This window comes from Calliphora vicina, chromosome 5 (assembly GCF_958450345.1).
Source record: "Calliphora vicina chromosome 5, idCalVici1.1, whole genome shotgun sequence".
In the NCBI taxonomy this organism is placed as follows: Eukaryota; Metazoa; Arthropoda; class Insecta; order Diptera; family Calliphoridae; genus Calliphora; species Calliphora vicina.
Window position 1 is genome coordinate 97,754,890 of NC_088784.1, and position 25,106 is coordinate 97,779,995.

The 25,106-nt window shown below is 28.5% G+C and overlaps 1 protein-coding gene across 1 annotated transcript in view; it reads left to right on the forward strand.

Moving 5' to 3' along the window:
• The window catches only part of psq (pipsqueak), a 205,157-nt gene that overhangs the window by 12,787 nt on the left and 167,264 nt on the right, over positions 1 to 25,106 (forward strand). The window contains exons 3-4 of the mRNA XM_065514071.1: positions 12,986 to 13,383; positions 13,542 to 13,706. Of these exons, the coding sequence (XP_065370143.1) occupies positions 13,237 to 13,383; positions 13,542 to 13,706 (312 nt within the window). The 5' untranslated portion in view covers positions 12,986 to 13,236. The remainder of the gene's footprint in view (positions 1 to 12,985; positions 13,384 to 13,541; positions 13,707 to 25,106) is intronic.

The following is a 25,106-nucleotide window of genomic DNA, read 5'->3' on the forward strand; positions in this document are numbered from 1 at the left end:
ATCATTGTCGGAATCGGGTTTCAAAACGACACAAAAAGTGCATTGGTCTCGTGAAATCGAAATTTATCGGTTTTGCATTCGATCTAGAATTAAATTCTTTATCGATTAAACAAAATATTACATAGGATTTCATAAGTCAAGTATAAAATTTTAAAAAAAATCCCGCATTTTTAAGTCAAATAATGAAGGAGTATAACGAAACTTCGGAATTGTCTGATGTTTTTCAGAACTGCATCGGAATTGTCCACTTTATTATTTACAGCTCGCTTGTAACTTCTCAATCCAAACATGCAATGGTATTCCCCTTTGTCAAATTGTGAATAAAACATTTTAGGTTATAAAAATCTTACGTTACAAAATTATGATAAGTTTTCAAATCTGGCATCGACAGTTGATGCACTTAGCCATGTTTGTTCTTTCATTTGCTTTTCATTTTCGTTGGAGTTTTAATATATATGTTTTGTATTTTAATTTTTCTTTTTTTTTTGCTTTTAATACAAACAATTCTTTTATTCAAAGGAAGATGAAATGTGGAGACTGTAGTATGGTTTGCAAAGGGGAGGCATAGAGGTTGAAATAAAAATTTACTTACATTGCTAGCTGAAAAATAATTTTTTCAAAACTAAGTAATTCAAAAAATTGTTGTCCAAAGTATCGTTCGAAATAAGGGTATATCGTACGTGACATAAAACGAAAGTGATTTTGAGGTGAATGTAAAAAAAATTCGAAAATTTGTATATCATGAGAGTCGTTTTAATTAGTGAAAGAAATATCTAAGTTTTAATAAACTTATAATTAAATTTAGAGATGTTTTATTATTTCAAAAAACTATGAAAATTAAAATCGATTTCGTTGAAAATTTTGGGACAAAGGAAAAAGTACCTAAAAACAATATTCAGAAATTAGTACACAGTTGATGAATAACGCTCTAGTTTATATTACTAAAATCCGAAAATAAAAAGATATTTTGTTGTTAATTACGACCTTTAGTTGGTTTTTCATGGAGTTTACAAGATCTTCAGTTTTATATTTAGTTTTTGTTATTGTTGTTGCTGGGTTGACAGCCTTTGTCCGAGTGAACTGGTCATTCCGGTGCGTAGAACCGGCTGTCGTGGGAATGGTTTTATATTTAGTAATTCCCCCCGCCTCTTCCGTTAAAGAGAGTTCGTCCATAGATGAAATTCTTCGTTTTTCAATATTTAACTGCTTAGGCACTTTATACACTAGCCACTCCTTAACATTTCAGGCGGTTATGTTTTTTCGGCTTTGCAGAAAATTTATTAAAACAATAATTTTAATAATTTTTTTGAAAAATAAATGTTTTTTATTTTAAGGCAAAAAAAATTTTGAATTTTTTTTCCAAAAATTTTTTTTATAACTTTTTTTAAATTTAAATTTTTGAAAAACATTTTTTTTTTAATTTTTGAAAAAAAATGTTCGTGAAAAATTATTTTTCCCGATTTTCGACCCATTGTCGTTCCGAATTTCTATGACGTTATATACGTCGTTGGAAAGGTCTTTAAAATGTCTATCATTTGATTCCCATATTTGGGGGATTCAAACGGTCTCCTATTAGATCGTATTGTCATAAAATATTTTTTTAGTTTAAAGAAATTTTTGTTGGGTTTCAAACAAAAAATAAAACTTTTTGAACTATGTTTATTATTTTGTCATAAAATAACACTTTTTTTGTTTGCAGCACAACAAGAATTTGTTTAAACTAAAAAATATTTTACGACATTATGACAATACGACCTAATAGAAGACTGTTTCAATCCCCCAACTATTTATGTTAATGAAATAGTAATCGAGATAGGTATAGGCAGACAATCGAGGTAGACACACGGATATCGCTAATCCGCTATTTATAACGATCCTTGATATACCTATATATTTTATGTGGACGCAAATGAAAAATGTATAAATTACAAAGAAAAACAAACCCTAGCCACTCATGGTCAAGGGTATAAAAATTATAAAATTTAAAATCTACTTTAAATGAATTTAAAAATACTTTGGAATCTAATGTTTTTCAATCAACAATTACCCATTTCATAAATTATTTAACGATACTTTATACATATCGCTCATTTGCTGCAACAACGTCATAACTCAAAATCCGGGTGTTTTGAACAGAGTAATACAAAATATGCGCCGTTCTTTAGACTTTCATATAGTTTTATCAGTTTTAAAAAAAGTCAATTATTTTTTGTATGAGAGTGTTTTTTTTTGTTGTAAACGTCAAAATTAAAATTCATGTTTTCTCGTATATTTGACTAGTAAAAATTTGGTTTAAATACAGATTAGAAGGTTTTATTTCTGAAATCGCATGATTCGTTGAAAATTTATTTAAGAAATTGTAAAATGTCATAAAACATTCAAATCCGTTTTTCTCGAAACGACTTTTTTTGAATTATGACGTTGTTGCAGCAAATGAGCGATATAATTAAAATATTCTAATTTATTATTATTAACATCTATAGGTTGTTAAACATTTTGTATATTTATTCATTGTTAAATAAATTCTAAATACCTATAGATATTCTATTAAATTCTATTATTGGTTATTCGTGGAAATTATAAAAATTAATCGATCACTCAAATAATAAAAAAAATGTTTGAACTTTAATTCGATTGAAAAAATCTCAAATGATTGACAACCCCAATTATGTATCACTCACTATATTTATAACCGATATTTTTGCAATATCTAGAAACAATCCAAAACATTAATATATTGATTAAATTCTAAGAAATCAAATTCATAAATGATTAAAAATGATGCAAAATTACACTGTAATTTTTCCTAAAAGTCCAATTGCATTATATACTACCTATATAAAGGCATTACTGGCGAGTACGTTAATTTTTTTCCCTTTTAATTTGCTGTTTTTCTACATTTTGTGTTTTTGCAAGATTTTCTTCCATCTATTAAACACTGTTGCTTGTCATTATTTGTTGTCTTTTTCACATTAACACTAACAATAAAGTTCTTTGATTACATTTTTACTCTCTGTTTCCCTTTCCATAATCTTTTATTCCATTATATTGTTTTTGTTTTAATATTCTTTATGGCTGAAAAAAAAGCAAACAAAACAAAAAATGCAAAAAAAGAAAATGAGAAATAAAAAAAAAAAATAAAAACAATAATTTGCAATTCTTTTTTAAACTTAAATGACAAATAAGGTGCACTTAAGAAAATGAAAATACAAATGACGATGAATATAAAATGTTTAGAAAGTGATTGAAGAGAGAGACAGAGCAATAATAGCAAGAGAAGGGAAGCTATAAGACAATTAGATGTTTAACCTTTTATTTATTCTTTTTTTTTTTTGTATGTAATCAGAAAATAACATTTTAATGAACATGCCTTTTTAGAAGAAATGCAATACTAAAAGAAGCTAAAAAGAAAAATAATGGTCATCAGCCACATGTTATTGTTTAAGTTGGCTGTCAGTCAGTCTCCCTCTTCTTGCTTTTATTGTGTTTGTTGTTGTTGCTGTAATTCATACCAAAAAAAGTGTTGTTGTTGTTGTTATTATTAAAGACAAACAACAACAGTATCAAAATAATATCCCTTGTACGAGGAACGAACAACAACAACATAGAAATATCTATGGATAATAACAACAACAACAATAAACAGACGGACTGAGTGACAAACAAATAATCAAGAAGAAAAAGTTGTAAATGAAGAATAAAAACCAGCAGAAGAAAAATATGAAGAAGAAGAACATTGTTTTGTACAAATTTTTGTTTTGATTACAATTTTTCGTTCACTTTTGTCTTTTGTTGTTGGCTGGTTGGTTGGTTTGGTTTGTTTGTGTTTTTCTTTCCATTGAAACATGAGAAATGGGGGTAGTGTTTTTCTTGTGTTTTTTTTTCCAAACTTTTTTTTTAATTTTGTTTTTACCATTTTCAAATGTGTTGATTACAAAAAAAGGCTTTTATGTGTGAAGATGTTGGTTGGTAGTTGCTTTTTTTTGTTGTTTTCTTTATGTTGGAATTATTTCATTTGATGATTTTTTCTTTGGAGATTTTTTTGTTTAATATTATTGGATTTTAAACAAGCTACATGTTCGAAACGATTAATAAGTTTTTTGTAATGCTAATATGCATTATTTCGGTAATCTTTTTTTGGATACCGTAATTACCATATGTTTTAAGTTGTCAGTCAGAGACCGAAAATAAAGGGTCTACTTCATTTCAATGGTAAACTGGCAGCCTTTACCATTTAAAAATCTTAAAACGAGAAATAATCACAAAAAGTTTACCAATTCCCCAAAAATCTTAATTATTAAAAAAAATTAGGAATTTTACAAAAAATTATAAATTTTTCAAAAAATCAATAATTTTTAAAAATTTAAAAAAACAAGTTTTTTCAAAAAGTTAATTGCACAATTTAAATTGAAATAAAATTTCGCCATTATTAGCTATGATCTCTTCCCATCTTTCTGGCAACATATCGATTCCGCGCCAAAAGTACTGCTCGCAAATACTGATTCTTTTGTTCTGCTGCTTGCTAACGTGTTGAAATTGATTTTGCAAGCTCCTGTTGAGTTTGACAACAATCTTTTGAGGCCAAGAACGAATCCAGTCAATTTCGGTTATTCTTTTCTGAAGTGAAGCGTATCCAAGAGAGATAGTTCTGCATTGATTGATTTTCCTTAAAACTTTTAACCCAGGTTACCTTTGAAATGTACGTTTAACGTCAATTATGTTCATTTGTTTTTAATCTGATTAAAAAAGTGCGAATTAAAATTATTAAATATTTTTGGTCCTACAAAAAGTTAGACACACAATCAAAGGTCTTCCGTCCAACTGATTCCAGTACTATTAAACAGTTTCGGAAGAACTAGTCCGTTCAGGTAGAAGGAATGGTGCACATGACACAAAAGCCAATAAATATATTTTGCTTTTGTGTCGATTCGGCAGTAAAGGACCCATTTATCATAGCAAATACTGATTCAGTCGTCCTGCTGCTTGCTAACGTGTTGAAATTGATGTTTGAGTAGTTTCCAATGATTTTGCAAGCTTCTGTTGAGTTTGACAACAATTTTCATGGAGTAATGACTGCAATTCTCTCGCACGTTGAAACCAATAGCAATCCATTAGCATTAATGAATTTCAATTTCGGGCTTATTTTCTCATTTTGTGTCTGAAAATCATAAAATAATAAAATAATGTCTTTTCTACAACATGAAAACATACAGTGGTCGACATAAGTCTACGTACGACCACAATTTTTGCCACTTTATTAGAGAAAACCCGGTAAATAAAAAATAATGCAGTTTTGTTTGAAATATATTTTTATTGCTATGCACCAAAAAAAATGTTGCAATGTAAACTTGCAAAATTATTCATAAAAAACAATAAGAAAACATTGACATACAACCACAACATGTCCTGTTTTTTTTTGAATACTAACAGATAAGCATGCAATTTATTAAGTCTACAGTTCAAACAATATTCAGTAACTTTGAAAACACTGGTAGAGTTAAAAACAAGCTGCGAAGTGGTCGCCCAAGGAAACTACATCGTAGAGATGTAATCTTCATTTTAAAAGAAGTCAACAAAAACTCAAAAGTAAATACCACAAAATAGTCCAAAGAACTCGCAACAAGATCAGAAGTTATTGTTCATCCACGAACAATTCAAAAAACCTTAAATAATAATGGTAATTAAAGCAGAACTCCCCGTAAATTAGCGAACGGATCGCAAACTTCGTTTGGAATTCGCCCAAAAGCACTTTGAAAAGGACATGGAATTCTGGAAGCGAGTTTTGTTCACTGATGAGTTGAAGTATAACATATTTGGAAGTGATGGGAGAGATAAAGTATGGCGCAAAACAATTGTACACACCACCCCAAAACCCGGACTTAAATGTTATTGAGCACGTGTGGGAAATTCTACAACGGAAGATCCGAAAACATCTTATTACTTGTGTACCAATGTTACAGGAGAACCTTCCAGAAGAATGGCAAAATATAACGTCCGCAGAACTGGAAAATTTAGTTGCTTCGATGCCCAGACGCTTGTAGATGCCCGTGGTGGCCAAACGAAATATTGAATTTAATGAAAATTTGTATTCGCTGAAAAATGTTTATTTAGTGTACAGATCGTGTAGACTTTTGTCAACATATGTTTTTAATTTTTTGTGAATAATAGTTAAATTAATTATAAATTTAGCGATATTTTTTTGTTATATTACTAAAAATGCATTTGAAATAAAACTGCATCATTACTTTTACTTATTATAGTTTAGAAGTCCGCAAGTTTCGAAAATAATGGTCGTATGTAGACTTTTGTCGGTCACTGTATGTAAATGAAAATTAAAATAATTTTATTCAAGCCTTCTACACATAGGGTAACATAGAGACGAAACGTCAAAAACCCAAGTTTGTTGTCAAAAACCTAACTCTTGCAACAACAAAATACATGCTAGTCAATGTATTTGTTGTATAAGACATATGATTTTATATATTTTTGTTTGACAATTTGGAGTGTCTCGTCTCTATGTATAATTCTCTATACTTCTAGATTTAATTTTTTATTAAAAATATAACTATTTAAGAAATTATTTATAAAAAAATGTTATGTTAGCAAATCAATAAAATCAATCAAGTGATGAAACTTTTTCTGTTTATAAAGTTAGTATAGTACATAATACATAGTGTATTTTCTTTATAATTTAAAATACTTTTATGTACATGCAAAGTGTGCATGTACTTTAGAACCCCTGTAAACTACTTATAAAGAAAACAATATTTAAGATCAAGAATGTTTGTACAAATTATAGCAGCAGTAAGCATCAAACCAGTTTCCTTTTTACAACAGCCATCCAGCCAGACCTTGAAAAACACAAAGCATTCAAAAAAACCAAACAAAAACAGAAAAGTTAAGTTTTCTGTTTAAAAAGGATGCTGTGAGTGAGTGAGTGACTTCCTTCATTCATCCTCTGCAATTACGCAAAAGCTTTTTAGACAAAATCTTTAGTTTTATATTTTAGAACATCAGTTTGTTCCAATATTTGAAAAAAAAATAAAAGTGATCACTAAAAACTAAAATAATTGATCAATTCACAAGGGGGGTCATAATGTTAAAATATTTCACAATGATTTAAAAATGTTGTTATTGCATTTCAATCAAAAACTTTCCTAAAATTGTGTTGTTGTAACCAACCAGCAGAGATTTCCGCCGAACGCCTAAGTGTCGATTAAGCCGCCGAGTCGAGAAATATTAGGACATTATGACAATATGACATGATAAGAGACCTTATGAATTGACCAAATATTTTTATTTTATTGTCTTGTTTGACGTTGTTTATTCATACAGGTATATCTTTAAATAAACAGCTGCTGAAAATAGTAAGAATATTCTCACGACAATTATATCTAAGCTCCGAAAGGAACCGAGTCACATTCGTTTAAATATAGTCGAATCAGCAATAGCTGCATCAGCTTCAGAAATATAGCGTCTCTCTCAGAAAAAGATTGTAAATCCAGCAACAGTTGTATCAACCGTAAGTTTTTTCCCCAATGAGACACGATTGAATGAATTGAAGCAAATAGGTTTTGTAGCATTAGAAAAAGTGAATGATGAATGAAAAAAATGTGAAGTTTTGCATATTTTGTTTATGTAGATCAATTTTAGCTTAAATTGTAGGTCAATATATAGTCCAATCGTAGGACATTACATCTTCATCAATTATAGGTCTTTATATAGTTCAATATTAGCATCAATCGTAGGTCTTTTCATAGAAATATCTTAAGCCTAGTACTCTGTTCATATTTGCGAAAAATTATGGTTTTTTCATGCGAACAATTTTATATGCTGTTTGACAGCTAGCTGTTAGTTTTAATTTCGTGAGAAAGAAGTGCTGCATATGTTATTTTGTGTGGAAAAATAAGGTTGCCAGATGTATTTCACATGTTTTCCACAATAAAAACAGAGTACTGCTTTTGCGAAATTATTTCGCATATATTTCATTCCAAATATTTTATATGGAGTTTGACAGCATTTCGCACGAAATTTTGAACAGAGTACCTAGTTTTAGCTTTAATTGTAGGTCTTTATTTGGTACATTTTAATAATTAATCGTAGGTCTTTATATAGTCTAATATTAGCAACCTAGCTTTAATTGTAGACCTACAGTGGTTGACAAAACAATGGAAACTTTTCCAAATATTTCATTAGTGGACTAAAATCTGAAATAATTTTTAAAAATTTTTTAGCATTTTTGTAGTACATATTTTATTTGTCTACTTTTATTAACTTAATTTAACAAAAAACAAAGGACATAATTAATTAAATTCTAAAAATGAAAAAACAAAATTAGAATAAGATAAGATTTCTTTATTACGGCATTGACAAAACAATGGAAACTTAGATATTATTTTAACAAATATGGTCTAAACTTTGCAATAACTCAATATTTTGTTGGGTATCCCTTATTTTTTATAACTGCTACACATCGACGATGCATTGAACCAATTAAAGAGTCAATGGTCTCCTTTGAAATATTTTGCCATTCCCTTATAACCGCCTCCGATAAATCTTCCTTCCTGGTGTAATTTTGGGTCCTTATTTTACGATCTACAATTTCCCATAGATTTTCTATGGGATTGAGATTTGGCGATTGGGCAGGCCACTTCAAAACACGTACCTCGTTGGATTTTAACCATTCGGTTACAACCCTAGAGGTGTATTTCGGATCGTTGTCGTGTTGGAATCTCCAAACTAGGGGCTTATTTTCCTCAGCGTATGGATACATAACATCGTTTAGTATGGTGCTGTATCCTATACCTGTCATGGTATCTTTTATAATATGAATTGGGCCCATACCTTGCCCTGAAAAACATCCCCATACCATAATATTGCCATAGCCAAACTTTACAGTGTTATTTGTGTACTTTGGATCTAATCTTTTTCCCTTTGGTCGTCTTACAAATGTTCTCCCATTACTGCCTCTTAAATTGTATTTGGATTGTCAGAAAAGAGGACAGTATTCCATTTCTGTATCGACCAGTTTAAATGATCCCTGGCAAATTGTAGACGAGCAGAACGGTTCTTTTTAGAAATGAATGGTTTTTTCACAGGACGATAGCAACCAAGACCAGCCTCATTTGCCTGCGACTAACTGTTCGGGTACTTACTTCTAATTTTAGGCTATTAACAACCTCTCGAGGAGTTATTTTTGGGAATTTCTTGAACTCTCTATTAAATTATCTTGTCTAGGAGTAGTCTTACGAGGTCTTCCACCTAAATGTTGAGTTTTTACAGAACCGGTCTCACGAAATTTCTTTATAATTTTTGAAACTGCTGATTTATTTATTGAATATTTGTCACAGATACTTTTTTGTTTTAAACCAGCTTTAAAATCGTTAATTATTTTATTTTTTAAGTCTTCACAAATCTTAACTTTAGCCATTTTCGTTAACTTTGAAAAAAGCAATTATGCGAAAAACTTAGAAAAAGAAATTGTGAAAAATTACCAGAATTTAAAAATAAAATAAAAATAACTGTAAACAGGATGCTTTTTACATCGTTCTTTTAAATATTATTTTCGTTTTACACTTCTTTCTTGCAGAAGTTTAAAAGTTTCCATTGTTTTGAAATAGTGAATATTTTTAATTTTGTTCCTTTTTTTTTAGAAAATACATAATTAATTATGTTGTTTGTTTTTCAGTTAATTTATATAAATAAAATACAAGTAAAATACTAAAAAAAATTTTTTTTTTTAAAAAAATATTTTAAATTTTGGGCTACATATGGAATATTTGGAAAAGTTTCCATTGTTTTGTCAACCACTGTATATGTAGTCCTATCCTAGCTTTAATTGTAGCTCTTTCTATAGTCCAACATTAGCTTCAATTGCAGGACTTTTTGTAGTTTAGTTGTTGCTTCAATGATAAGTCTTTATGTAGTCCAAACGATTTCATCATTTTATAACTCTGTTTTATGTTTTGTAATTGTTATTTCACATTACAACAATGGTTTTGTGCATTTATGCTGCATGTACATACATTTTGGTTCACAGAAATAAAGAAACGAAAATTGATTTTAAATTTAATGTTTTTTTTTTTAGTTTCGTTTTTGTATTTTATTTACAAGCCCTTCTTTCTTGCTTCCTTCAATTGCAATGGAAATATTTTATGTACAATTTATAAATTGAGTGAATGAATGCATGACTGTGGTACCTATGATGTTGCCTCTGTTGATGGCTGTAATGCATTGTGTTTTGGAAAAAAGAAAAGTTTTTTTTTTATTTTAAAATTTTTAGTTGCCACACATACTTACGCTGGCAGTAGCTTTTCAGCATCAGTTTAACATTTCTTATATTTATTTTTTGGTTTTCAAAAAAAAAATTGTTTTAAAACTGGCAAATAAAAGAGAAACTTTTAAGCAACTTGTTGTCGTCGTCTATACATTTTATTTTATTTTTTGTATGCTGTTAGCTAGCTAGCTGGCTGACTGCTGCATTCATGCACAACATAATTTTTTTAAACAAAAAATCAAAAAAGAAAAAAAATATTTGTTTGTTAAAGGGTTTTTAAAGAGTTTTTTGTTGTTTTGTTTTTGTCTATAAATAAACAATGCGAAATTATATACACATAGGATTTACTATATATTTTTCAATTTTATTTTTATTTTTTCCTTATTTTAAATTTTAAAGCCTAGAACAAAAACTTCCTAAACCAGTTCCTTTTTAAACCCTAAAAGGAATGTTGGCATTCTGGGTAACTTTTAAACAGAAATGTTTATTTTGTGGCCATTCTAAAGTGATTGTAAATGTTCATTGCTCATTAATTTTCAGGTTTTTCACTTGTATTTCATTGTCGTAGGTTAGTTAAATTTCAAATAAATTTGATAATCTGTTTAATGTTCGACTAAGATTCTAGAGTTTTTAGAATATGAAATTCAAATCCATGATCCAACAGTTTGTTTAAAATCTTAACCAGAACATTAAATCTCATCAGGCTAAAATTGTAAAGACCTACGATTATAGCTTAAGACCTACAATTATAGTTTAAATTGCAATGTGTAAATTAAGGGTTAATTATATTTTTCTTTAGTTTCATCAAAATCGGAACAAAAATATATAACATTTCGCTATCTTTACACTAGAAATTCCAAATATTGAAACATTTGTAGTTTGAGCTTCCATGATTTATATATCAATATACAGTGGTTGATAAAACAATGGAAACTTTTCCAAATATACCATATGTATCCCAAAATTTTAAATATTTTTTTAAAATAATTTTTTTTTTTTAGTATTTTACTTGTACAGTTTTATTTATATAAATTAACTGAAAAACAAACAACATAATTAATTATATTCTGAAAAAGGGAACAAAATTAAAAATATTCACTATTTCGCTAATGGAAACTTTTAAACTTCTGCAAGAAAAAAGTGTAAAACCAAAATAATATTTAAAAAAACGATGTAAAAAGCATCCTGTTTACAGTTATTTTATTTTATTTTTAAATTCTGTTAATTTTTCACAATTTCTTTTTCAAAGTTTTTCGCATAATTGCTAAAGTTAAGATTTGTGAAGACTTAAAAAATAAAATAATTAACGATTTTAAAGCTGGTTTAAAACAAAAAAATATCTGTGACAAATATTCAATAAATAAATCAGCAGTTTCAAAAATTATAAAGAAATTTCTTGAGAACGGTTCTGTAAAAACTCAACATTTAGGTGGAAGACCTCGTAAGACTACTCCTAGACAAGATAATTTAATAGCGAGAGAGTTCAAGAAATTCCCAAAAATAACTCCTCAAGAGGTTGTTAATAGCCTAAAATTAAAAATAAGTACCCGAACAGTTAGTCGCATGGCAAATGAGGCTGGTCTTGGTTGCTATCGTCCTGTGAAAAAACCACTCATTTCTAAATAGAACCGTTCTGCTCGTCTACAATTTGCCAGGGATCATTTAAACTGGTCGATACAGACGAATCCAAAATCCGACGAATTCAAATACAATTTAAGAGGCAGTGATGGAAGAACATTTGTAAGACGACCAAAGGGAAAAAGATTAGTTCCAAAGTACACAAATAAGACTGTAAAGTTAGGCGGTGGCAATATTATGGTATGGGGATGTTTTTCAGGGCAAGGTATGGACCCAGTTCATGTTATAAAAGATACCATGACAGGTATAGGATACAGAACCATATTAAACGATGTTATGTATCCATAGGCTGAGGAAAATATGCCCCTAGTTTGGAGATTCTAACACGACAACTACCCGAAACACACCCCTAGGCTTGTAACCGTGTGGTTACAATCCAACAAGGTACGTGTTTTGAAGTAGCCTGCCCAATCGCCAGATCTCAATCCCATAGAAAATCTATGGGAAATTGTAGATCGTAAAATAAGGACCCAAAATTACACCAGGAAGGAAGATTTATCGGAGGCGGTTATAAGGGAATGGCAATATATTTCAAAGGAGACCATTGGCTCTTTAATTTGTTCAATGCATCGTCGATGTGTAACAGTTATAAAAAATAAGGGATACCCAACAAAATATTGAGTTATTGCAAAGTTTAGACCATATTTGTTAAAATAATACCTAAGTTTCCATTGTTTTGTCAATGCCGTAATAAAGAAATCTTCAAATTTTGTTTTCTCATTTTTAGAATTTAATTAATTATGTCCTTTGTTTTTTGTTAAATTAAGTTAATAAAAGTATACAAATAAAAAATTATTTCAGATTTTAGGCCACTAATGAAATATTTGGAAAAGTTTCCAATGTTTTGTGAACCACTGAAATAGTCCTACAAATTTCTGAGATATAAGCAAAAAATCACGACTACCTAGATTTTTTATCTATCAGCCCAATTATGAATATAAAATTCCGCGGGAGTTTGTAACCCGGGAGTTTTTTCCCATTGAATTTGAAAAATATTTTTTAACCCGATTTTTTTTACCAACATTTTTTTCACCATTCAATAATACAAATATTTAATTCTTTTTATTACAGATTATCTTAAAGGAATTTCCTGCCAAATTTTTCGCACCACCACCGCTTTTATGCCACCAAACAAAAAAGCTACAAAAATTAAATAACCAACAACAAAAATTAAGATACAAAATTTAAATTTGTATCATATTTGGTTAAAATAACTCACAATTTTTGCAGCAAAGTATAGATAGATAGAAGGAAGAGAAGACTTTGAAAATAAAAGTTAAAATTCAACTCAACAAAATAACCTACAAAATTACGGCTACAAAATGGCTCAACGAAGTCATCAATATTTTAGTTTGCGATGGAATAACTATCAAAACACCATGACTTCGGTGTTTCAGCAATTACGTGAAGATCTATCATTTGTTGATGTAACCCTATCATGTGAACATGGTTCTCTTAAAGCACACAAGGTAGGTTTAATTTAAATAAATACATACACATATATACAAAATGTTGTAATTTGTTTTTTATTATTAATAATAATTTTTGTTTTTATTTCATATTAAACGTCTTGCGTCTCTCTCGCTTATGTTGATGTCTGTTGTTGTTGTCTGTTTTTTACAACCAGGTGGTGCTTTCGGCATGTTCATCATATTTTCAAAAGTTATTATTGGAGAATCCCTGCAAACATCCAACCATAATATTGCCAGGCGATATTATATTTACAGATCTAAAAACCATCATCGATTTTGTATATCGTGGTGAAATTGATGTAACCGAATCAGAATTACAGGTGAGTTTAGAGATAATTTTTGATTCCATGATTCTGAAATAGGAACAGAAAATAATTTTGATTTTTTTTTTATGAAAATCACTAAAAAAATTAGTTAAAATCAGAGTGTTCGTGTTTTTAGAATCAGGTCATAATACATTTACTGCATTATTTTATAAAATTAAAGCTTAATATTGACACCAATTTGAAAGGAAACAGTCAGAGCTGTGAAATAATTAATTAAATTTTAGTTTAATTCACTAAAATCTTAATGCAGACTTATAAATGTGAGCAAAATCTGAAAAAAATATTTTTCTTGCTGTTAGCTACTTTAAATGACATTTGCTCGTTAGTATTTATTGTTTAAATGTTAATATCATGATTGTATAGAATTAAATAAGACGATAGGAAAACAATTTAAAAATTTTTGTATGAAAAACACTAAAAATTATATGAAAACTGAGTGATTTTCATATAAAAATTTAAAATTTGTTCTCCGATTGTGTTTCTGAATCATTCCTTAAGTCTTTCTATTATTTACAATTTAGTACAAACAAATTAGAAGAAGTCAAACAATGTTTAATTAACTGTAAATTTCGTTTATTTGATTTTGTTCGTATTCTAATGTCGCATTCTTGTATGTAAACGGTTTGTTTTCAACTATGCGGCTGAATGTTCTAATTCAAATGCCATTATCTATATAAAGTTACAATATACAATAATCTCACTATAAATTTTATTTGGATTTTCAAAGTGTGTCGCGTTCGCTATCTTAAGTTTATGTTTTTTTTTTTAACAAATAAGCAATACATATAATTTTTAAGTTTTCCAATTGGTTTAAAATACGTAATGATCGAAATAGAGGAAAAATAAAATAATTATTTAAACTGACTTTGTAGAGCTTGAAGAAATTGATAGATTTGTAATTGAAAAGTATGCCGAAACAATGAATTATAAAAGCATTTAGTAATTTATAAAATTTTGAGTAGAAATTACTTGAAAGTGACGAGAAAATATGTCGCAAGCTAAATCGTACTAATCGTTAATAAAATGGAAGTATTTAATTTATCATGAAAACTATCAGCAGAAAACCACATTTTTCTATTTTAGTTAAACAAAATTCTATGATTTTTTGCATTATCTAGATGCAGTCGAAAATGAGTTCTATTTTGTGTCGCGTTCTTCATCCCATGTTTAGTTTTTAAGATATTGAAAAAAACAAAACCTAACTTTTGAAATAAAATTACACAGACAATAATAAATATTACTGAACGAACATGACTTCTTCCAAAATTTCAAACATTCTGTGTAGTGTTACTAAAAATATCTATATTTTCTTTCTCTTTAAAAGCATACGCATGTAACGTTCTTGACCATGGAAATGCCCATACGAATATTATATCGACATTCATAGCCACTAGTGTCTGAACACAATCGACTGTTCAGATACACACAACACTAATGTTGGCAAACATTTTTTAAATTATAAAAAGAAACACAAATTGAAGATTGTGGATCATATACCCAATCAGAAAATTTAATTTCTGCAACATTATTACAATACATTTAGTAATGTGGGAAGTTCTGTTTTTGCCGACAACCGATTTGAAAAATACTAAACAAATTAAACAGTAGTTGATTGATAAGCAAAACTGTGTCTTTTTTCCAATTCGTCCCATTAGTTTCTTTTGCTAAATACTACTTAGTTCTGAGTGGATATTGCCATTTCTATCTTCTTAAAAATTTATTTTAATAACCTTGCAATTCATTATAATTGTCTTCATAAAATTTGAATAAATTTGCCAATAATGAAGAGCTTGAAAATATCATGCGATTCTGGTTTTAAATGAGATCTAAGAATATAAGTATTTTACTTCTGACAAAGAAATAGATAGATATGGCTTAAAATATCTTGGTTTTAGGTATAAATGCAGTCTATTCAACAAACTTGCCTTGGTTCGCTTCACTCAATCGTACGAAAAGCTCTATATTTAGATACTCGCATAAACACATGAAACACTTCACCATCAGTTGAACCACTGCTTATAGAAATTAAACTTTGTATCAAAACTTTTCTATCAAAAACATGGAAACATGTTTTATTTTCGTTATAACTCTGAATCAACGGTTGGGAAGAATTAATTCTTAATTTTGAGTTTTCAAACTCAAATTAAAGTTTATCTCTTAACCATTTCGTAACGAATTCATTACCAATTAATTCATTGGCTTAATTCCTTACAACTTTAAACGTATTGAAATCATTCATTTAACAAATTATTATTTATAGAATTAATTCCATATAGAATAAGTCAAGTTTTCTTTAATTCAAATCCATTACAAATTAGCTTTAAAAATGTATTGAATGATTGAATTAATTCCATTATAAATTGATTCAGCAATGAATGAATTGTATTCAAATTAAAGCCTATGAATAACACTATAGAATTAGTGCTGAGATTTTTAATACTGAATTAAGATTTTAGGGAATTAAGCTCAAATTGAATTAATCCCGAAGCTGTGATTTTAAATATACTTTTGGTTACTCTTGTGATACAACTTAATTGTATTTCACCAATGCACAACCAAGACTTATAAAATTAAACTTTTTTTATTATAATTAACATTCGTATCAAATATATTTTTACAAAATTCATAATCTTCGTTAAAGTCTGAATCAATTTTTAACAAAACTATATTCTATATACAAAATCTATACATTTTAATTAGTCAAACAGTTTGAGAATGAAAGAAATATTCTTCAAGACATGAAGTTTTTCGGAAATAATTTTTTAGTTATGTTAGACATCTGAAGTGGTTTTAGTACTAGTTATCCCTCCGTTAGTCGCAATCATTTTCAATTGAGATTAGTAGCAATGTATTAAATTGATATCAATTTAAGAAGGAGCCGCGTTTGAAAATAATATCTTCACTTTTTATAAAAACAATTATATAAAACAATATTAAATTCACAGTATTTAAAAGAGTAATCAAAATAAAATTTCAGTAAAAATATATTTTTATCAAAAAATAACTTTAAATTTAGGGCATTTAAAAAAATGTACAATAAAAAATGTTTGCTTGTATCAAGCAGATCAGTTGAGACTATGGGATGGTTATTTTAATGCGCATCGGAACTAGCTTATCCCCTTAAAATACATTACAATTTATTTTTTAGGGAATTTTAGCACATTTAACATATTTTTCTGGGTATTAACCATTTATTTATAACATGATAATAAAATTACAGTTTTTTTTATTTTTTTTCGAGAATATTCCAAGAACTATGATAATAAATTACCTGAAATTGTTTTAATACTAGAGATTTTACAACAAGTTTAAACAATTTTCTTGGCTATTAAATATAATAATTATGTATTTATAAAACAATAACAAAATTAAAGATTCTATATTTTGATTCGCGAATATTCCAAGAATTAGTTTTTTATTGTTGGAAATATACAGTGGTTGACAAAACAATAGAAACTTTTCCAAATATTTCATTAGTGGCCTAAAATCTGAAATAATTTTTTAAAAAATTTTAACATTCTTGTAGTATTTTATTTTTATACTTTTATTAACTCAATTTAAAAAAGGACATAATTAATTGAATTCTAAAAATGAGAAAACAAAATTTGAAGATTTCTTTATTACGGCATTGACAAAACAATGGAAACTTAGGTATTATTTTAACAAATATGGTCTAAACTTTGCAATAACTCAATATTTTGTTGGGTATCTCTTATTTTTTATAACTGCTACACATCGACGATGCATTGAACCAATTAAAGAGTCAATGGTCTCCTTTGAAATATTTTGCCATTCCCTTATAACCGCCTCCGATAAATCTTCCTTCCTGGTGTAATTTTGGGTCCTTATTTTACGATCTACAATTTCCCATAGATTTTCTATGGGATTGAGATCTGGCGATTGGGCAGGCCACTTCAAAACACGTACCTCGTTAGATTGTAACCACTCGGTTACAATCTAACGAGGTGTGTTTCGGGTCGTCGTCGTGTTGGAATCTCAAACTAGGGGAATATTTTCCTCAGAGTATGGATACATAACATCGTTTAATATGGTTCTGTATCCTATACCTGTCATGGTATCTTTTATAGTATGAATTGGGCCCATACCTTGTCCTGTAAAACATCCCCATACCATAATATTGCCACCGCCAAACTTTACAGTCTTATTTGTGTACTTTGGATCTAACCATTTTCCCTTTGGTCGTCTTGCAAATGTTCTCCCATCACTGCCTCTTAAATTGTATTTGGATTCGTCGGAAAAGAGGACAGTATTCCATTTCTGTATCGACCAGTTTAAATGATCCCTGGCAAATTGTAGACGAGAAGAACGGTTCTTTTTAGAAATGAGTGGTTTTTTCACAGGACGATAGGAAAAAAGACCAGCCTCATTTGCCCTGCGACTAACTGTTCGGGTACTTATTTCTAATTTTAGGCTATTAACAACCTCTCGAGGAGTTATTTTTGGAAATTTCTTGAACTCTCTCGCTATTAAATTATCTGGTCTAGTCTTACGAGGTCTTCCACCTAAATGTTGAGTTTTTACAGAACCGGTCTCACGAAATTTCTTTATAATTTTTGAAACTGCTGATTTATTTATTGAATATTTGTCACAGATACTTTTTTGTTTTAAACCAGCTTTAAAATCGTTAATTATTTTATTTTTAAGCCTTCACAAATCTTAACTTTAGCCATTTTCGTTAACTTTGAAAAAAGCAATTATGCGAAAAACGTAGAAAAAGAAATTGTGAAAAATTACCAGAATTTAAAAATAAAATAACTGTAAACAGGATGCTGTTTACATCGTTTTTTAAAATATTATTTTCGTTTTACACTTCTTTCTTGCAGAAGTTTAAAAGTTTCCATTGTTTTGGCAGTAGCGAAATAGTGAATATTTTTAATTTTGTTCCCTTTTTTCAGAATATAATTAATTATGTTGTTTGTTTTTCAGTTAATTTATATAAATAAAACTATACAAGGAAAAAAATTATTTTAAAAAAATATTTTAAATTTTGGGCTACATATGAAATATTTGGAAAAGTTTCCATTGTTTTGTCAACAAATCTTAAAGATATTTGCCCAATTTTTTCAAACAAATTTTTCGAAACAAAAACAAAACATTAATAAAAAAATTACGACATACAACGATACAAAGCTACGACACCAATTGTGAATTGGGCAATTAAAACAGCAAAATATAATGTTCATTTGTTGGAAATTACATTTCATTTAATACCAAATTAATTTACGATTTCAGTTCAAATTAATAATAAATATTTCCTAATTAAAATTTATAACTAAAACCAATTGCGCTGCTGAATGAAACGATTACAATAATCCGAATATATAGAATGACAATAAAAATATAATAAATTTAAACAACAAAGTGCAACAAAAATATTTTGCATACAATTAAAATTGACCGAATTCTATATTTGCATTTACAAGAATTTTATTATTTTCGCTATTACTCTGTCTCTCTCTCTGACCCACTCTGTGCCGCTGTCCCCAGTTTTGTTGTAATTACTTGTCATATTTGTTCATGTTTACAAAATTGATTGATTTTTTTTATTTTTTTTAAATTTTTGTTTGTGTATGCCTTTAATTTGTTGTATACAGATGGAGTTCACAATGTTTTTTGTTGTACAGACCCTCGTTGCCTAATACATACTCTTTACGGGGGGAGGGAACACATACAGAACTGGTCCCCTGTTTGGTAACTCGGGTATGGGATACGATTCTAGTTTTAACTTTTTGTATAAAAGTGATTTGTGAATTTAACATGTCTATGTCCTAGAAGAGGCGAATTTGCAGCTTTAAACGCACTGATCTCAAAATTTTTTCAATTTATTTCATTTGTTTAAATTTCATTGACAAAAAATTGTCAACATTTTGACACTATTTTGATTTTAATTCATTCAACGGAAGCTAGATTACTGTGCACAAACAAATGTGCATTAAAAGTTTTAATGATTTGGGAACTCTTGGTATATAGACTGACATAAAACCACAATTGCGTAAAATTCAAATTGAAATAAATATTAGCATTTAATTTGTTCTAGCTCGCAACGGATATTGTTATTAAATCATTCAATTTAATTCATAAGTTCATGTTGGGTTTCTATAAAGAATGATAGGTTTTATAGTAATTTTTGTTCATTATTGCAATGGAATCAATCGATTATTATTATTAATAGAGTATTAAACTGAAATAATTTAAATTAAACTGTACTACATATTTACATATTTACTTATTCTAAATGTAATTACCTAATAGTGACAGTGCTTTTGATTTGTGAGTTATTGAAATTTCAAAACAAAAATAAAATCATTTGTTTAAAAATATGATTGTGCTTTTCGAAAAGGTAAGAATTTTGTATAAAAAATATTGGAAAATTTTTGGAAATTTGAAACAAGTTTTCCAAACAATCGTCGTTTCGTAAATATGCAATTTAAATTTTTACAGCTAATTATTTTAAACATTGTCCGCCAGTTCAATAAATACTGCATTAATAAGCTACTTGTTGTTATTAAACAAAACACGACACGTGTGAAAAATGTATGTAAATTTCTATTTCGAAACATTAACCGCCAGTAAACTTCATACAAAAACAAGTAAGAGAGCCGAATCTTATATACCCTTCACCAGATTATACTTCAAAATAAAAATTTTAAAGACATTTTTAGTTAAACAAAATTCATTTTTTTTCCAAAGTTGCTTTTTCATTTTTTGGAAAAAAAAATTTCGAATTGTTTTTTCAATTTTTTTTTTATTTTAAAATTGTTTGTTTAATATTTAACGAAAAAAAAATCGGGTTAAAAAATATTTTTTCCGATTTTTTGACCCAGTAATCCAGATGTTGTCCTGGTTTTTTCCTTATATCTCAGCCATTTGTGGACCGATTTTCTTTTAAACAGCAACCGAGACGGAAGAATTCCGGAGATATTGAAGTATGAATTTATTTATTTAGTTATTTGGGGGCTTCGGAAAGTTGATTTCAATAGACAGACGGACGGACATGGTTTAATAGACTCCGCTATCTATAAGGATCTAGAATATATATACTTTATAGGGTCGGAAAATTATATTGTGGAAATTACAAACGGAATGATAAACTTTATATACCCTTCTCACGAAGGTGAATGTTGTAATAAAAGCTGAAATTTGTATGATGAATAGTGGGTTAAAAACGGGCCTTTTATATAAATCATAACACAAAAATTTCCCCAATATTCTTTATATAAATGTACTTTTAGGGTTTTATTTTATGGTGAATGGAAGAAACCTTAACCGTATTTTGAATTTTTATTACGTTACCATGTTGTGTTTAAAATACGGTTTTCGAATTAATATCCATAAATTAGTAGATTTCGAAACCATTATTTTCTAATATATGGCTACATTTCGAATTTATTTCCATATGGTTCTTGTCTTTGCTAACATCGCAACTAAGGTGTATATTTATTTTCACCACTAAAAACTCCATCTTTTGGCCGACAATTGATTTAAACCACTTTCGAAGTTACCGTTAATTTGATTTTAGAGGGAAATTTAAAATTTTTTATAATTTAAAATAAATAATTTTTTTTATTTGACAATGAGAAAAATATAAAAAAAAAATTTAAAGAAAATATGATTTTTTTTATAGGAAAAAATTTAAAATTTTTGTAACATAAAAATGAAAATTTTTTTTTATAGAAAAAAATTTTGACTTTTTATAGAAGACGAGGGAACAAAAGTTGTGAATAAAAAAAAAATATAAAAAAGGTTGTGACTATTTTTAAAAAAATAAGTTGTATCTTTTTCTCAGAATAAACATTTTTGACTTTAAACAAATTTCTGACTTTTTTTTATAAAAAAAAATTACTCTGTTCAAAATATAAAATATTTGGAATGAAATAGTATATGCGAAATAATTTCTCAAAAGCAGTAGTACTCTGTTCTTATTGTGGAAAACATGTGAAATAATTTGGCAACCTTATGGAAAAAATTCTGTGACATTTTTTTAAAGGAGTTTACAATTGTTAAAACTACATCTGTCATTTATTCAGGCAAATCACCAAGGATGGATATAGCGTTCAACAACACGTGCAAATGATAAAACAGATATGTATGTATCTTTCAAAATGATAAGTTGTTAAAAACAAAAACCGCGTTCAAAAGATACGCCATCTAATAAAAAACAAGTAAGAGAATAAGCAGGATAATTGTTGTAGCTATTCCAATCGCTAGTTTTTCTTCGAAGCATCTTTTTTGGGCAATTAGGAATGATATTACTTTTAGTTTTTTTTAGTTTTTATTTTCTTTACATCTAAAGTTCTGTTTTAGTTAAAATGCCTTTGTAACGAAGTCCTTGCCACTATAAAGATGACCACGACTCCTCCAAACGAGTTTTTAATTAATTTTGATGTGAAATTTATTCGTAACTAGTTGACCGCTCCGCCCGGTAGCATTTACTAATGTTAGTTCTTTAAGTTTCTCCAACCCACATAAACCTGTCTGTTCTTATTTATTCGCAAATAAAATATCTAAATTTATTGCATACTTTAAGGAGTTTTTTTTTATTACAGTTCATTGGACAAAAAAATCCGAGTTTTACACGGAATTTGTGAATTTTTTTCTTTACAAACCATCTCCCGAAAATTTCGAATCGAATAAAAAAAATCAGCTAAATCGCTCCAGTCGTTCTCACATGATGCCATTACATACATGGACCATTTCATTTTTATATACAGTGGTTTACAAAACAATGGAAACTTTTCCAAATATTCCATATGTAGCCCAAAATTTAAAATATTTTTTTTTTAATAATTTTTTTTTTTTAGTATTTTACTTGTATAGTTTTATTTATATAAATTAACTGAAAAACAAACAACATAATTAATTATATTCTGAAAAAAGGGAACAAAATTAAAAATATTCACTATTTCGCTACTGACAAAACAATGGAAACTTTTAAACTTCTGCAAGAAAGAAGTGTAAAACGAAAATTATATTTAAAAGAACGATGTAAAAAGCATCCTATTTACAGTTATTTTATTTTTAAATTCTGTTAATTTTTCACAATTTAATTTTCTAAGTTCTTCGCATAATTGCTTTTTTTCAAAGTTAACGAAAATGGCTAGAGTTAAGATTTGTGAAGACTTAAAAAATAAAATAATTAACGATTTTAAAGCTGGTTTAAAACAAAAAAGTATCTGTGAAAAATATTCAATAAATAAATCAGCAGTTTCAAAAATTATAAAGAAATTTCGTGAGACCGGTTCTGTAAAAACTCAACATTTAGGTGGAAGACCTCGTAAGACTACTCCTAGACAAGATAATTTAATAGCGAGAGAGTTCAAGAAATTCCCAAAAATAACTCCTCGAGAGGTTGTTAATAGCTTAAAATTAGAAATAAGTACCCGAACAGTTAGTCGCAGGGCAAATGAGGCTGGTCTTGGTTGAAATGAACCGTTCTGCTCGTCTACAATTTGCCAGGGATCATTTAAACTGGTCGATACAGAAATGGAATACTGTCCTCTTTTCCGACGAATCCAAATACAATTTAAGAGGCAGTGATGGGAGAAAATTTGTGAGACGACCAAAGGGAAAAAGATTAGTTCCAAAGTACACAAATAAGACTGTAAAGTTTGGCGGTGACAATATTATGGTATGGGCATGTTTTTCAGGGCAAGGTATGAGCCTAATTCATATTATAAAAGATACCATGACAGGTATAGGATACAGAACCATATTAAACGATGTTACGTATCCATATGCTGAGGAAAATATGCCCCTAGTTTGGAGATTCCAACACGACAACGACCCGAAACACACCTCTAGTGGTTACAATCCAACGAGGTACGTGTTTTGAAGTGACCTGCCCAATCGCCAGATCTCAATCCCATAGAAAATCTATGGGAAATTGTAGATCGTAAAATAAGGACCCAAAATTACACCAGGGAGGAAGATTTATCGGAGGCGGTTATAAGGGAATGGCAAATATTTCAAAGGAGACCATTGACTCTTTAATTGGTTGAATGCATCGTCGATGTGTAGCAGTTATAAAAAATAAGAGATACCCAACAAAATATTGAGTTATTGCAAGGTTTAGACCATATTTGTTAAAATAATACCTAAGTTTCCATTGTTTTGTCAATGCCGTAATAAAGAAATCTTTTAATTTTGTTTTCTCATTTTTAGAATTAAATTAATTATGTCCTTTGTTTTTTTTTGTTAAATTGAGTTAATAAAAGTATACAAATAAAATACTAAAAAAATTTTAAAATTTTTTAAAAAATTATTTCAGATTTTAGGCCACTAATGAAATCTTTGGAAAAGTTTCCATTGTTTTGTCAACCACTGTATATATATTTTAATGAAAATCATACTTTTTCCACAAAAAAATTTAGTTTTCCCACCTTTTAAAAAAAGTCTGAAGAGCTATACTTCAAAATAAAAATGTTAAATATTTTTAGGTAAACAAAATTTTTTTTTTCCGAAGTTGTTTTTTTTTTAAATTTTTGAAAAAAAAATTTTTAGAATTGATTTAAATTTGTTTTTAAATTTAAAAAAAAAAATTTCCAGATTTTTACCCATTGTAGGTCCCACTTACTATGGCCTTATATAGGCCGTTGCAAAGTCTTTGCAATATCTATCATTAGATATCCATATTGTCTATATTAATGACTTAGTAATCCAGATATAGATAAAAAATCGAGGCTGTCCTGGTTCTTTCCTTATATCTCAGCCATTTGTGGGCCGAACCAGGGACTATAGGGGATATATTGATGTATGAATAATGTATGTAAGTTATTTGTGGGCTACGGACATTTGATTTCAACATACATTTGTGGGGTCACAAATGAAAAATATAGAATGGAGTGACAAACTTGTCACTCATGGTGAAGGGTATAAAAATACTTTTTGCATCGTCTAATGCCACTGTTCTGGCTGCTTGCTTTAGTTTGTTTTTGTTTCCCCATTTATTTGAATATTGAGTAGTAGCCAAGCGAAAAAAACTTCCTTAAGTTGTATGTTTGTGTTCAGATTGTAGACATTTGTGTGGAGTGTGTACAATTGTATGTTGCACTTGTAATTGTTGTGTGTGTGTGTTGAATGTATGTTCTTACTCTATAAAGTCTGTGCATTTTTATGCCACGGCAACAACAACAACAATATAACAATGTCGTCGTAAATCGTAGAGTCATCCATCCTTACTGTATGTATTTGTTGTTGCACACAAAAGTTTTACCCCATTTTTTTATTCAGGATTTCTTGTTTTGTTTTTTTTTTGCATTCTCAAACACAAACTTACACAGATACAAATGCATACAAATGTCTGAGAAAAAAAAATAAAACTTTTGTTTTTCTCCCAGTTTCGCTCATATTTTTCTTCTTCTTTCCATTTCATTC